General features: G+C 37.4%; 1 protein-coding gene across 2 annotated transcripts in view; it reads left to right on the top strand.

Annotated features, from left to right (window-relative positions):
• The window catches only part of ELAVL2 (ELAV like RNA binding protein 2), a 47,067-nt gene that overhangs the window by 20,475 nt on the left and 11,604 nt on the right, over positions 1-14,988 (top strand). For both annotated transcript variants that reach the window (XM_059836623.1, XM_059836622.1), the window contains exon 3: positions 4,505-4,608. In XM_059836623.1, coding sequence (XP_059692606.1) covers positions 4,505-4,608 — 104 coding nt within the window. The remainder of the gene's footprint in view (positions 1-4,504; positions 4,609-14,988) is intronic.

Below are 14,988 nucleotides of genomic sequence, written 5' to 3'. Positions count from 1 at the left end.
TTGCCCTTCCCCTCTCAAAATCCATTCCATCTATTGACTGTAGTGCCAAAAAGCAACTTGGCATTATTTAATCAATTACTGTTTAATTTGAAACATCATGCATGTTGATCAAGTCATATTTATGAAGTGCAAAAACATGCAATAAAAATGGAATTAATGGTTTCACCTATTAAACTGAATAGCATAGTGCTTTCTGCACTTTTTCTTGTAGGCCACAGAGATTCAGCATTTGTCAATCACTAATGGATTTAGTATGTCTAGGTTCAAAGAGATGCCTAACTGAAAATATTTTTTGCCACTTGTGCTTGAATTTGACTTTGTTAGAAGTGTCTGCTACATAAAACATAAAGTGTAAGCAATAATTGTGAGTTTTCAATGTGAACTTTCAAATCATAGCTTATATTTATTTTTTACAGGCTTGTGAGATGTACTATTTCTACTATGTGGCTTTTGGTTTTTCAGATTTTTTGAAGAAAATTGAAGTCAGACTGCTTTTCCCCATTTATTTCCTCATTCATTCCAGATCATTTAATCATTTTTACTTTTCCTAATTCAGGTGACTTTTACCAATCATTTAACTAACTGCTGAGATTTTCTGCACTGTGTTGTCTAATATTCAGTGTCAAAAGCATAAAATCTAGTAGGAAGTTTACAGAAACATCTTTAAACAGGTTTGCAAAGTAGCCACAAGAACTATCCAGGAGATTAAGGTCAGCTGATAGTTAAATAAGAAACTCTTGACACTCCTTTAGTTAATAATTTAAATGTAATAGATTTTTGTTAAATACTTATAAAATGTAATAATACTTGTAGATCTGAGTTATGAGATAAAGAGCTAATGACACAGGCAGTCTCTTGTCTGTTAAAGCTGAATAGGCCTTAATTTCAAAGATCCTCAGAAAAGTAAAACTGGTTATGCAAAATACCTAAACACATAGTATCAGACAGAGCACCAAGACAGCTGACTTAGAGAGGTGTAAGAGTTTTTTCAGACAGTGTAATGGATCACAAATTGGAAACACAAACACAAGGCAAGGGTCTAGGGGAGCTGACCCTGTCTTAGCAGAAGACTAAACAGCTTTTTGATACAGATTTAAGTCTGGGGATTGTTTAACTTGTGGATAGCTATAGATTTACCTTCTTTGTTCTGTCACCTTTTTGCAGACTCAGACACATGATCTATTTTTAAGCGTGTTTCTAGACTTAGATACAAATATGTGTTCTGCAGAACATTGCTGTCTTGGCAAATGGAGTTTGGTGTGGAAGAAGCACAGATGGAAGAGTCCAGTTCTGTCATTGTTCAGTCCAGTCTTTATCCTCAGGCAATACAGCTCGCTATTACATTCATTAACTAATGAAGTTCCTCTTAAACATCCTAAGTGGTGGCTGATTTGGTTTAAATCTAGCCTCTCCTCATTTTATCTTGAAAACAAATGTTTAGACATTGAGGAATGAGGAAAAATTGCACAGAAGGAGAACTGGTTTGAGTTACCCTGGCCATTTGCCTCTAATTTTATTTGAGTAAAATTTGTGCACGGTGGATGTGGTGGTCTCTCCATCTGAAACCCACAAGAAGATGAGACTTCTCTTTAGCATTTACAGCCATAGTGATACTCGAATAAGCTTGGGCTGAAGTTCTTGTCACTTAGAACTTAGAAATGCAGTTCTTCCTTGTAACCCACTTTGTATTTTCCCACCACCTGTCGGACATAGCTTGGAATGAAATATCTGATGGGGTGTTTGGAGTAGCTGCTTCCACTGCATTTTATTAATGCTTGTGTGAATTTTCTGGTACTCAGCCAGCTGTCTGTGAACGGACAAACCACTTAACAAGAGGTTAATATAAGCAGGAAGATGTAAGCGTGGTTCCTTAAACACTGATTCCAGAAATCAGGTTTGATTTACAGTTATTTGCATTGCTTGTCTAAAGTCAACATCTATCTTTCTTATGGGCTGTGAAGAAGGTGATTTTTGGCTCTCAATTATTGCTAATGTCTAATTTAAACCACTAATCTTCAAGCATAATTTTAATGTTTAATAAGTTTTGCATTTTATTAACCTTTCTAAATAAATAAGGACTTTAGAGAACACTTTTGAATTTTAGGTGATAACCTAAGTAAAACAAAACTGAAGTAAATAGAATCCTATGTACAGATTCACTGAGGATGGAAAGAACTTCTGGAGATAATCTAGTAATTTCCTGTTTCTCAAGCAGATTTTCCTTCAGCAAGTTGCTCAGGACCATGTCCATTCAGGCTCTTGAGTATCTCCAGGAATGGAGACCTTACAACCCCTCTGGTTTTCTGTTTCAGTGTACTACCACTCTCAGGGAGAAAGCTTTTTTTTAATTGTAAAAGTATAGAATAAAATTGCATAAAGTATTTCAGACTTGTTCTGAATAATTTACTGTATTTTTTGGTGCACCTTCCTAGGCTAGTGTCCTGATATTTATTACCAAGTTCAGCTAATAGAGTGTTTCCAGAAGAATGGTCATTAATTGAATCCTTTGTGACACCTGGGTCAGCTCTTTGTCTGTAGCAGTTTGGGTGGTTTTTATATGAAAAATTGAACACATTAACAGAGAGGGATAGAAAAAATAATTTTTTCCCATCTTTTTCTGTTAGATCTGAACTAAGTGTTGTATTGGAAACATCCTGTATGAAATAGCTTTCACTTTGAGATTTTAACATCTTTTAAGGTTGTTGTTTAAAAGGGCTCCTCAGGAGATTAATAACAAAATACCTGTAATCAGCATATCTGTATTAGTAGATAACACTGAAATGACATAAAATGAATGCACAAAAAGAGAGATTCCTCTTTTTTGAAGATGCTGTTAGGAAGAATTTCTGCAGACCATGCAGACAGTGGGAGTGATGGAGGTGACAGGTATAGAAATTGCTCTACTGTAATCAAACTAATAAGTAAAAACACTTCTAGGATTAGAAATATAGCAATGTCTAGGCAGAGCTGTAAATGAATACAGAAATGCTTTTGGGTATTTTCATGTGGTCTGTTACATAAACATGACAAACTGCTGAGGCTAAAGGCATGAGGATCATGGAGACTAACCTCTTGCTCAGAGCAGGGTTCTCTAGAGCAGGTGCTCAGTCTTCTGTCTTGTTGGGGTTTGGATTCTCTGTTAATGTGTGTATTAACCTGTTCATGGATCCATCTAGACAGTTTGTTTGCCTGAGGTGCTTTGAGGAGGAGATATGAGAGAATGGCAGTAGTTTTGGGGAGTGGGGTGGTGGTGTCCTCTGACCTTTGGTGCCATGGTAGGCATAATAGGTGCAAAATTGTAAATGCCAGTGATGATGAGCTAGTTTGTAAACCCTCTTATGGTATTTAATATCTTTTTTGGACAATGAATGAATATGCCATTTGTGCTTTATGTAATGTAGTTTATCCTTTTACATTGTTGTGTACACAAGCTAATAATTCTAGCTAGCATTTTGTGAGTTAGATATGTCAGATGCTTCCCTATGGCTTGTTGACAATTTTATTTTACCTTGTTTTGGTGTCTTAAACCCCAAAAAAATCTCAAACCAACAAACAAAACCACCTCAGAGTATAGGAGTGCTTCTGGAAACATCTGTGCTAATAAAGGATAGTATTCTTGCTAAGTATATCTTTTCACTATGTTAAAGTTTTCCACCTATTTCCATTCTTAGGCACTAAAAGTACTTCTGAAGTAGGATGCTAGTTAGGGATAGTGTTCTGTAGGTTTTGAAGTTGTCAAAAGATGGCTACTGCTAAACTCAAATGTTTAGTAAGTGCTTAGGGAAAATTAATTATTAGAAAGGGGCTGTTGTTTAGAGATAAAAACTAATAAAAAATGCTTTATGTCCAGCACTAAAAACCCCTGAAAATAATACTGCATCTTTGGCTGATATGTTAAGTTCTTGATCAGATACTTGTACCTGTTGTTTTGAATACTGGAACAAAATGAGCCTTTAAACTCCTTGTTACTGAAAGGTTCCATCTAATATATGAATAACATCTGTTAAATTTTTTGGCTTCTAATTTGGCTCAAATTGGAAGACAAAAAATTCTGACACTGAGTGACTTTCAAATGTACTTCATTTTCAAGCAGTAGTTCAGACTTTTGCTGCTATACTTCTTACATTCAGTAAAAAAGTGTAAGAGTGAGTAGTGGCTTCCTGATGTCACTTCAAACTTGACGCTTCTGCACGTCCTCTAGTGTCAAACAGATCATAATGCACTTCTGAACCTACTGTTAGTAGGTTCAGTAGGCATATCAGTTTTTAAGTCTGAACTTACTTACTACAACTGAATGTAGTAATTTCTGTGTCACTCGCAAGAACAGAGGAAGGTACTTGAAATCTGCCAATGTTAGTGGAAAAATTAGATGTTGTGATCCTTTGGAGTGGGAGCTGTTCTTCAGTGTAAGCAGTATTTGCTAAGGTGTCTGTAGGTTATAAATAATTAGCTATTCATTGTGTGGCACTGCAGTACTAATGATGACCTTTGTCTTTTTAATCAGGACAGAGCTTGGGTTATGGTTTTGTGAACTACGTTGACCCCAAGGATGCTGAGAAAGCTATCAATACTCTGAATGGATTGAGACTTCAAACTAAGACTATAAAGGTATGTAGGGTTAAAATAATTTAAAGAAACTGAACTGTTTTGACTTCCTGCTTTGTTTTACAGCTGTAACAAGCATTCAGCTAATGTCAGTAGAATAAACTAGGGTTCATGTAGTAAATGGTCCTTTGTAATGTTTAAATTTATAGTTAGATTAAGTATAAAAAGTATAGAAAATTACATTTTCTTAACCAACTTAACTTTAGATGAACAGTTGAATTGCCTTAACTGAGGAATTGTTATGTACCTTAGCTGAAGAAATGCAGTATTGCATTTTCTCAATGATAGTATAGCTTCCTTAATAATACTTCAAGTTTTATGTTGCTACTTGACTTGTTCCTTTTACAAATCCTTAGAATGAAATACTGAAATAACTGTTGGTTATGTTGAGTTACTCTGTTTCTAGGGCTCTGATCTTTACATCTCTAATGTTTGGTATTCCTTTCTTTTTCTGTTATGTTACAACTCCTCACACACATGTTTACTAAATTCAGTTTCTTAGATTTCTAGAAACAAATCTTGGGAGTTACTTTTCTCATCTCCTCTTTTAATCCAATAACAGAAGACTGAGGATACTCAGTTGAGCAATTGAGCTCTGAAATTCTGAGAGAGAGCAGATTAAATAAAATTGTCAGGAAATGCAGACTTTTGAACATGTTTCACAGGTGTTGGTGCCTGAAGGTAATATATGCTCCACCTAGCTCATTCTTCCCTGTTAAACAGCAGGGTTTGCTCGCTGATTACTTGGAGAGTGGCTCCATTCTAACTAGGAGCCTGTTTCAGACATGAGATAAAGTTCCCCTCTAAAAACATTTGTGCTTAAAAAGCATTGCGGGGCCACTAAAAGACAGCTGAAACAAAAATAAAATACCTGTAGTTTTGGCAAACATGTCTTACCTGTCCTCTATTAATAAGATTTAATAAAGTGGATTACATTATTTGAAACTTAAGTACTGCTTTGTAAAAAATGGTGACTCATGTCACACAGATAGAGTGGATGAAAGACATGGACAGATACTTATCTGCTGAAAGCTCCCTGTGTGTTTCTGGCAGATGTCTTGTCTGCAGTCCTCTCTCATTTTCTACTTTAGGGAAAAATTGAGCAAATTAATTTTGTACTCCAGGACTTTTGAAGCTGTCTTTTGTGTGGTGATGAGAAAGGGAATCTGTTTGTATTCCCTCTCTCAGTAGTATTGTTTGGTGTGAAATGCCTTGGATTGAGCCAACATTGCTTGTATATCCAGGATGGTAAACTGGAAGTTCTGTGCAGGCAAAAAAAAAAAGGAGGTGGTTAGAGAAGATCAAGCCAGGTCTCCCAAATCAAAATGTTCCCATCAGGGGAGTTGTGGTAACTTACTTCATGCTAGTCATATTTGAATTTTTAATCCTCCTTCACCTTGCTAAGTGATAAATTTAATCAATTTTCACCTTTGAAAAAGGGAGTTAAAATTGAGTAGACATATATGAGTGATGATAGTGATGCTTTTTATTTCCTGCCTTCCCAGGACTAAAAAGTGGAATTGTAGGTTAGATACCAAAGACCTTCATAGTGATACTAAACTCGGTTGTTTGTACATTAGATGTCTTTAGCTAAAGCAAAGCTGAAACTCTGGAGTTGTCACAAGCCAAAAGGATAGTCTCTTTGCTAAAATAAAGAAAGTCTCTGTTTAATTAGAGAAGTATCTTCAAATGCTGATTGTTAATGTTACAAGTAAATTCTGACTCTAACTACTCCCAGTCAGGTCAAACTTCAGCAGCACCTTTCAGTGTTAGTGGGCATGACTTGAGTGCAAAAACTGCTTTACTGTCTTCTCCTTTATTTACTCCTTTTACTTCTTAGACATAGGGTTTTAGACCAAGTTTTTTGTAACTGTATTTTCCACGATCTCGGAATCATAGGATGTTAAGGGGTTAGAGTGGTCCTTAAAGATCATCTAGTCCCAACCTCACTGCATTTATCTGTGAAGCAAGAGAAGTGCCCAGCCTACTGTGAGGCATTTTCTGTCTCTGGAGGCAGCATCTTGGCTGGAGGAGGTCTCTTACAAGGTCTCAATCCCAGGGCCTTTGCAGAGGTTACTTCCTTTTTATAGACCACAGTGTTCCTGTTTGTCCAAAGTTGGTAAGTCAATGACAAAACCAAAAACCAACCAAACAAAAAAAACCCCTCTTTGTCCCAAAAAAACCCCAAACCAAACAAAAAAAGACCCCAAAACAAAAACCCAGCCTGTTTGATAAACTCAGAGTCTAACCCATAACTCTGAGCTTCAAAAACTGTGTTTAACTGAGATGTTTATGTATACCTTCATATGAAAAATTATTGAATAGGAGTGCTAGTGTATATTCAGAATTCAAAAGAAAGAAATTAGGCGTTTATGCTCTCTGTGCATTTTTGGGACTTCTGCAGGAATGCTTAGTACTTTACTAGATTGATGGTTCAAGTTTGTTCCCCATTAATGTATAAAACTGGAAGAAACTTTGCTGGTTCAGTCACAGTGTGGTGTATCCTCACATTGTGACTGAACTCAGTGTAATCCTACTCAGAGGAAACTGACTGTCCTGACCCTGATGTGTGATGCTCTGGATAGGGGCTGTGACAGATACCTCTGATCCACAGCTTCTATATTAGCCTGCACGTCATTGGGTATATTTTTTCTCATCTCTGAGGGCATGCCACTTTGTGTTTTCCTGAAATAAAATACATTGAAGAATGTGAATTTGCACAATGCTGGATTATGGGTTGAGTTTTTGAATATTGATAGCAACACAAAATCCTTTTACCTCTTCTCCTTTTTAAAAAAAGATCCTGCGGAATGCTTTATGGAATACTTTACTGAAATTTTTGCAAAATATCTCAACCAGTTTTCAGGTGTATATCTCCAAAGCAAGGATTAGCAGTCATAGTCTTGTCTAACCTGTGGCTGTTGTATTGCCTTCTGATTTAACGGAATAGTAAGGGTGGGTGTATACTCTGCTGGTGAACCCACTTGGGGGGGGGTGTGTTAGATATGTGAACCCTGTTCAGCTGGACAGTGTGCATCCATTATTGTATAGTGCCATTTATTGCATAATTTATGGTTTATTTGCAATGTAAGCAGGCCTGTGAAGTTTGAGCTTCACTAAGTTAAGCAACTTCAGTGTGGAAACAAGTTGCATCTCATAAAAGGTAAAATATTTTCTGTGGCTTCTCTTTTGGAAGATGATGCTGCTGGCCAGCTTTTTATCTCTGTTCTATTTAAAAGACAGTAAAAACATGGATTTTTGTGTCTGGAGTGGTTTTTCTTCTTACCTGCTTGCTTATCCATGACTTTTTTTTTTTTTCATTTAGGCTGTCCTGGAAAGATCACTTCTTCCCAAATGTGGAAAACTGAGAGAAACAAGTTATGAGTTATGATTTACACATAGGGTTAAGAAAATTGAGAGCATGTTTTCTTGGCTTTTTCTCGGGAGAGAAGTGCTCCATGGTTTCCCCTCCCATTCATTAGGGAGTTTTTATGAGAAAACTTCTAAAAAGAAAAAAGATCCAAGTAAATTTATTGTGAGATTATCTGAACAGGAATATCTTCCAATGTGAAGAGTTATGCATTAACAAGAGAGTGTTTTAAGATTCACTGTCTAAAAAGGAGTGGGCAAACAAATGCTCTCTCTGGACTGGCTGAGAGCTGTGCAGGATGCTGAGTAGGAGACAGCTTTTTACACAGACAGGAAGACACAGGACAATATTTTTGACTTTTCATTATATTAGGCTGCCATAATGATGGAAGAATCTTCTGTGGATTGTAGCTGCCAAGGGGACACTGAATATGACAGTAATGCTGTTCTCGTTCCTCTTTTGAGGGCTTGAAGTGGCAAAGCCCCTCCCTGCAGGACCTAGCATTTCTCTTAATAGAGAATGCTGGTGAGACGTGTGTAGACATGTATGCATGTGTTGGAAAGGGGGTAAAAATAGTTTGTCCAAGCTATATGCCTTTTTGTATAAGATAGCATTTCTAAGATGTATGTATTCTACTTAGCATGGTGCTGCTTAAAAAACAAATTTAATAAGGTTTTCCTTCTCTGAAGTTCTTTGGATTATTGGGATGTTTACATGGGTAATTATTACCTGTCAGGGGAATAGAAATTTAAGGAATATTTTATCTAAAGTATTAAATCTATAGGTTTTCTTCCCACTCCTTTATAATATGTAATACAAATAAAAACAGGCCTAATGTGTAACATTCTTCCAACTTCCTGTTGGAATTAATTTGACAAATTCATTGGCTACATAGACAAGATGTCCTATTTTGCCATCATCACCCACTTGACTGCTCTACTGCAGAAAGTTGTGTTATGAGAACAGCTAGTTAAGATTGCAGTAGAAGAGTGAATACTAAGCATTCAGCTTTACAAATGCTCAAAAAGGTGCTGTATATAGCAAGGGAGGATTTAAAATGAGGGCTATGCTGCAAGTTCATTAATGTTCTTGGCCTGTGATTTCACTTGGTGTCTTGAACTACTACTTAGATTTACAAGAAGATTCACTGTAAAGGAATTATCCTCTAAGTTAACTGTTCAGTAGCTGCACCCTTAAGAAATTTTACCAACGATAGTACTCTTGAAAACACTTCAAACACTTAAGGGAAAATTGTGAAATACTGAAGAAAAGAGAGATGCTGGTTTGATTTCTGAGTTCAGTGCAACAGATAAAAACTGTGGAGATTGTTCCTGTCTTCACCACAGATACTTGTAGAGAAAAATTTTGGAAGTGTCCCTTTTTTGTAGTAATTCTTTGATGAAGTAATATCCTTGGGTAGCAATGAAGTATGCATGAGTTGTGTAAAAACTCTATTAAAATACCAGAGACCAGTGAGCTGTGAAGGTGAGAGAAACCCTCCTTACCTTCTTGATTTTTTTTTGTTTTGTAAAAAACTTTTTGTGGTTTTTTTTTTTTGTAAAAAACTTTTTTTTTTGTAAAGAACATTGATATAATGTTCTAAGGATTCTAAGGAATCTCCTAAGGAATTGATCTAAGGAGCAAAAGGGAATCCTATGTGGAAGTTTAATTTAAAGCTAGTGAGTTTTACTGATGTTTTCAGGCAGCAAAGGCTGAGAGAGGGGCTATGATGCCAGAACATTTAGTGGTCTTGACAGAGTAATTAAATACCTCAGGACTGTATTCTTAAGGTCAAATTGCATTGTTTTAGCAGACCTGAAACAGATTTTTTCTTGGAAGAAATGTAAGGGTGTTTTTTTTTCCCTTAAATTTCTGTAGGAGTTACATAAATTATAATTATGCACTCTTTTAGCCGTGTTAAAAGTTAAAGCTTTGACAGCATTTTGATTTTAATACTACACACACACACACACACGCACATCTTTTCACTCCTAGGTAAAATTTGTTCTTCACTGAAGTTCAAATCTCCTCAGACTTTGGATGTTTACTTACCCAACTTAAGCTGGCTGCTTGTTTTTCATGTAGCTGAACAATATTGGGAGGAGGATTCATTTCTTAGTGCATGTTACTGTCACTTGCTGTAAGCCGCATTACAGGCAGGTAGTTGGTTGTCTCTTCACACAGAGTGCCAGGCCACTCTATAAGACGTGCTGTCCTCATGTTTTGCAATCAGTGTTTGTTTTCTGTTAGAGCCCCAAGTGCCATGTTGCTGCTGATTTAGTGTCTTGCAAGAGCCCATCCCTGTGTCTCTGAGGGAGAGAATCCTTGGACCAGTGCAGCTCACCTTAAGGCTATTGAGCAGCTCTGCAGCCAGGACACTTCAGGGGCTCAGTAAGCTCCTTCCTGAGTTGCAAAGGGGATTCCTGACACAGAAATGGAGATGTTAGAAGGGGCCAGCAGTTCTGTGTTAAGTTGATGGAACTCTGCAAGCATTGCTCAAAAGCCAAGTCTTACGCAAGTAAAAACAAGCAAACAAAAAAAAAAAAAAACTAGAAAACCAACAAAAAACTGCTTGTTACTACTAAGATTGATGCTGCATCTTTGTGCCCTACCCTCCCCATGCTGTGCCAAGTCCTCTAAGAAGCTTGTGGCTTTCTGCATGGATTCAAAATGCTGTAAATGCCAGGCATGGAGATCTGTTACAGTCTGTTGTTTTGAGGGGTTTCTTTCCTTTGTTTGATTGAGGTTTTATAATTATTGTTAATTTATTTTGTTTTAAATCTACTACCTGTTTTCTTTGTAAGAGGGTTTTTATTAATTTAAAACATGGTTATGCTTACTTTTGAAATTATGGTAGTCTTGAGACAGACCTGTTTATCTAGCAGCTTTCAAACTTTTTTGTCATATTAAGTGTTGACCCTCTTGTCTTTCATCCATGCAGTAATAGTTTTTCCAGGAGTGTTGTAAGATATTCCAGTGAACTGTAAGTTGCAATGGGTGTGTTTTGTGCATTTCTAGATGTGTCTGTGGAGTAGTGCAAGAGATGCCCAAGTGTTGTGTTTGCCAGGGTCTCTGTCAGTAGTAGAAGCTTCTTGGGTATAACCTGATGTTTACTCATTTCCTTCAGGAGAATAATTGAGGTCTTGCGTTTAAGACTCTATTCCTGTTTATATTATTCATGTGGAGGGCTCAATATTATACTCTGTACTCCTATCCTCCTTGAAAGATAAGTGCTTTTTTTATTCCGAGTGCATCTGAAATCCCTGTGCTCTCATTGTTTGGGCACGAGTGGGGATCAGAATCATGAATGTGAAGTATGAGGAAAGGTCTTTTGAGACTCTTAAGAATGTGAAAAGTAGGGAACAGAAGATGTTCGGAGACTTGATCTCCTTTCATTTCAGATATTTTATTTGTACTTAAATTCTAAGTTGAGTATTTCTTATTTTTTGCAAGATAGTGATAGTTGCAGACTGCAAGTTTTAAAGTGTTCTTCTGTACTAGTCCTTCTAAGGGCAAAACAGAATTGCTATTCTCTGATTATAGTGCATAATTCCCATCTCATGCTTTATGTCAGTGAAGTTGATAAAACTTGTTTTTCTTTTATCAGACATTTATGACCCTGATTTAAAACTGTTACAGTATCTTGAGACTTCTGGGAAAACCTCTGCTTCTGTTTCCATCAGTGGCAAGATTTCCAGCTGGTTTCTGTTCCTAGCACATACATTTGCTTCGGTTCACCAAGTGGAATTTTGGGTGTCAGTTGCTTTAGACCAAGTCTTCTGAAAGCCTGTTTCTGGTCTTCCTCTGTGCTACTTACAGCAGCCTTTTGAGAGGTCTTCCTCTTTGAGCAGTGTCCTGCCCTTAATTGGTCATATCTGAGGAAGACTTCTGGTCCTTGTTCTCTCAGATATATGAAGACTGGTCTTAAGTCTAAATTTGTCAGGTTTGTCCATTCATGCCCTCAGCTGAGTGGCAACAGATGTGGATCCCATGACCTACCTCAGGCCTGTGACTCTGATGCGGGTTGTAGCTGTATGAGCTGGAATACTTTGAGGGGTAAACTAAAATAGAGAAACTCTTCTGATCATAAATGCTGAAAGGCTCTTGCTTCAGTGTCTGTTTTTTCAATGCATTTCCTATTGTACAACAGGCTGTAAAATCGTGACCTTTAAGGGATATGGTTGTGTTTATCAGCTTTATCTAAACTTGTAAGTGAGCTATGTTGAGGTGTTTCAGTTCCACACGGCTGGATCTAAGTTGCCTTTACAAAGGGAAGTCTGGATTTGCAGTTTGCTCTGTCCACAGAAGTGTGCTAGTGCAGGCTTCCACCATGAAGTCAGCGCAGCATGCCTATGTTCAGTAAGGTAGTCTTGTGTATTGGGAAAAGTGGCCTTGAAGCTTTGTTTGGAGTGGAACAATCCTTATTTGAGCGGAGACAGGAAGGGAACTTGATGAATATACAGCAATGTACTCTCCTGTTTTGGGCAACAGCCTGTTGCTGGCTAGTGACAGCTGAGACCTCATCTCTGTGGTGTGCTGCAGCACCTTCTTACTAGAAATCAAATTAGGAAGAGTTCTTGAATCATGGTATCTCATACAAATTTAGGTGCAAGTTGAGAGCCCTTGCCTGGCACAATGGCTTCTGGGAACATTGCTGTGAGAAAAAGCAGTATGTCCTTGTTTTTACTGTGCTTGCTGAGGAGGCATACTTGTTCCCATTGTATTCCGTTTCTCAATATAAATCTGTCTGCTTTGGAGGTAGGTTTAATGCATTTTGATATGGACATACTGGATGGTAGTTTTTTGTTGGAGTTTTTTTTCCCCACAGAAACATGTATTTTAAAAGAACTGGACACTACTCTTAAGGGCAAGTTGTGTTTTAAGCAGAAAGATTGCACTTGAGCTGGGGAATGCGAATGTTTACTGAAATACTGATTTTAGCGTTTAAAGATTTCAGATTTAAGGATTTGAAGGCTACATTAAGTAGAGGTGTTTAGGAGGAAATTATATTAAATTCTCGAGTTTTTTGAGAGACTACAAATAGTTTATATTTGTACTAATAATGCTACTACTCTACTAATAAGATAAAAGCTCAAAGCATGGTACTGAGGTGTCTGTAGGTAGTAACATAATAAGAAACTGAAACATTCACTTGTAGGGACTGCGCCTCTTTATAATTTTTGGTAACTTCTTTGGTTAACCTGCTTTCACAGTTTTCACTTGAAAATTGTCAATCAGTTCATCCTGATGTTAGGAAATTAAGTATGAAAGCAGTGAAAATACTTAGATTTAGTGGTGTAATGTTTGCACTTCTAGAAACAAGTGTCTTTCCTACTAACTGCCATGGAAAATTTCAGTAAAACTGTTTTTAAATTGCTGTCTCCAGAGTAGTGCTGTTCAGTGTCGTACAGTGTGTCATCATTCAATATTTAAAACTGCAGGCTTTCAGTCTGTTTCTCGACTTGCCTTGTGTTCAGTGGTTTTGACATTATGTAACTGAAATGTTCACCTCTTGAATTAGATGTGGAATGAAAATCTTGGCACAGTTGTTGATTCAGTCCATATAAAAGTTGTTTAAAGAGACTAAATATAGAACTATCAGCAAGTAATTACTGAATGAGCAAACTGACAGATATATGTAGGGAGATTAGTCTGGAGAGTCTCTGCTTTAAGTGTGTATCACAAGTGAAATGACTGGATTTTGACATCAAAAATGAAGAGAGATATGTATATCAAATACTCTAGGCAAGGTTCCTTTAATAGCAATTTTATACCAGTAATATTTTGTGGGGTCCTTGTTTTTCACTAATGGTGCTGACTTAAATTACATCATATTTCTGAAGTTACCTGTTTCTTTCAGATTTTTTGCCTGACCAGTAGTTCTGGTGCTTAGCAAGATGGTTAAATATAGTGTACAGATATTGGTGATGAACCAATGATTTCGGTTTAATGTCTGTTATTACTGTGATTAATGTGCCAAAATTCAGTGTGTTGGAGTAGTCACTTGAAGGTAATAGCAGTGTAACTCGATATGTAAGAGTAGGGTATACTGGTTAGATTATTGCTCCCATTTACCTGCACTCTGGAAATTTCTATTAAGTGTAGGCCTTGACTGCTCCATTAAACAATTTGAACTGTTTTTAACCAGAGAGGGCATGGGCAATACTGGGCCAGCTGTCATAATGCAAGAACTCATACTGACCAGAGCAAAATGAGAGAATTCTGCAAAAGCTGCTTTGTATCTTGACAGGTGCTAGTTCTGTAGCATAAGGTAAACTTGCAGTAAATTAGCAAATATTTTGTGCAGGCTTCTTCTCTTCTGATAGACTGTTTGTGAATTTATATTTTTTTGTGGCAGCATGTGTGAATAAGCAGTGTGAATTCGCCCCGAAAGACAGTGTCTGCAAGGGTTTGGTAATTCATGGTTTTACTAGGACTAGTCCTGTTCCCCAGGCAGTCTGTCTCTATTCCTTGGCCTTGGGCATCCTGCCAAGTGAAGCATGGAAGTTTATTTCTTAAAGAAGCTCGGGGCTAAATGGGCAAGTAGAACAAGTTTATTCATTCCAAAAGGGTAGCTGTTGCTGTCTTTGTTGCTTCTTTGGCTGAATGCAGGCACACTTTACTTGGTTTTCTTGTAACTTTGATTGTAGTGGCTCTCATGTGGACAGGACAAGGCAGTGTGACTTACAAGGTTCTGTGCTGGATAGCTACAAGTTTTCGAGGTCAGTCGTCCTCAGCCAGCACAAAGGTACCTTGCACAAAGCCTCTGGGTAGAACTTGAAGGATCACAGCAGCGTTCAGGGTACTGCTTGTTTCATCTCTAGCACGCTGTCTTCTGTTTTGCTTCCATAGCAGTCTTAAGAGTCTGCTGGTCTGCACAGAAATGAGACAGAAAGGATTTGAAAATAAATATCAAGGAATTAGGCAAAAAGACAGAATGACAGAATCAAGTTGCAGTTGCCCAGTATTGGCTAAGAGTACATGAAGGGGGAGGGAAGGAAAGGAGAGAAATC

Source organism: Haemorhous mexicanus, chromosome Z (genome assembly GCF_027477595.1).
Source record: "Haemorhous mexicanus isolate bHaeMex1 chromosome Z, bHaeMex1.pri, whole genome shotgun sequence".
Taxonomy (NCBI): Eukaryota; Metazoa; Chordata; class Aves; order Passeriformes; family Fringillidae; genus Haemorhous; species Haemorhous mexicanus.
The sequence above is the reverse complement of the archived record's forward strand: the minus strand, read 5'-3'. Positions and strand labels throughout refer to the sequence as shown.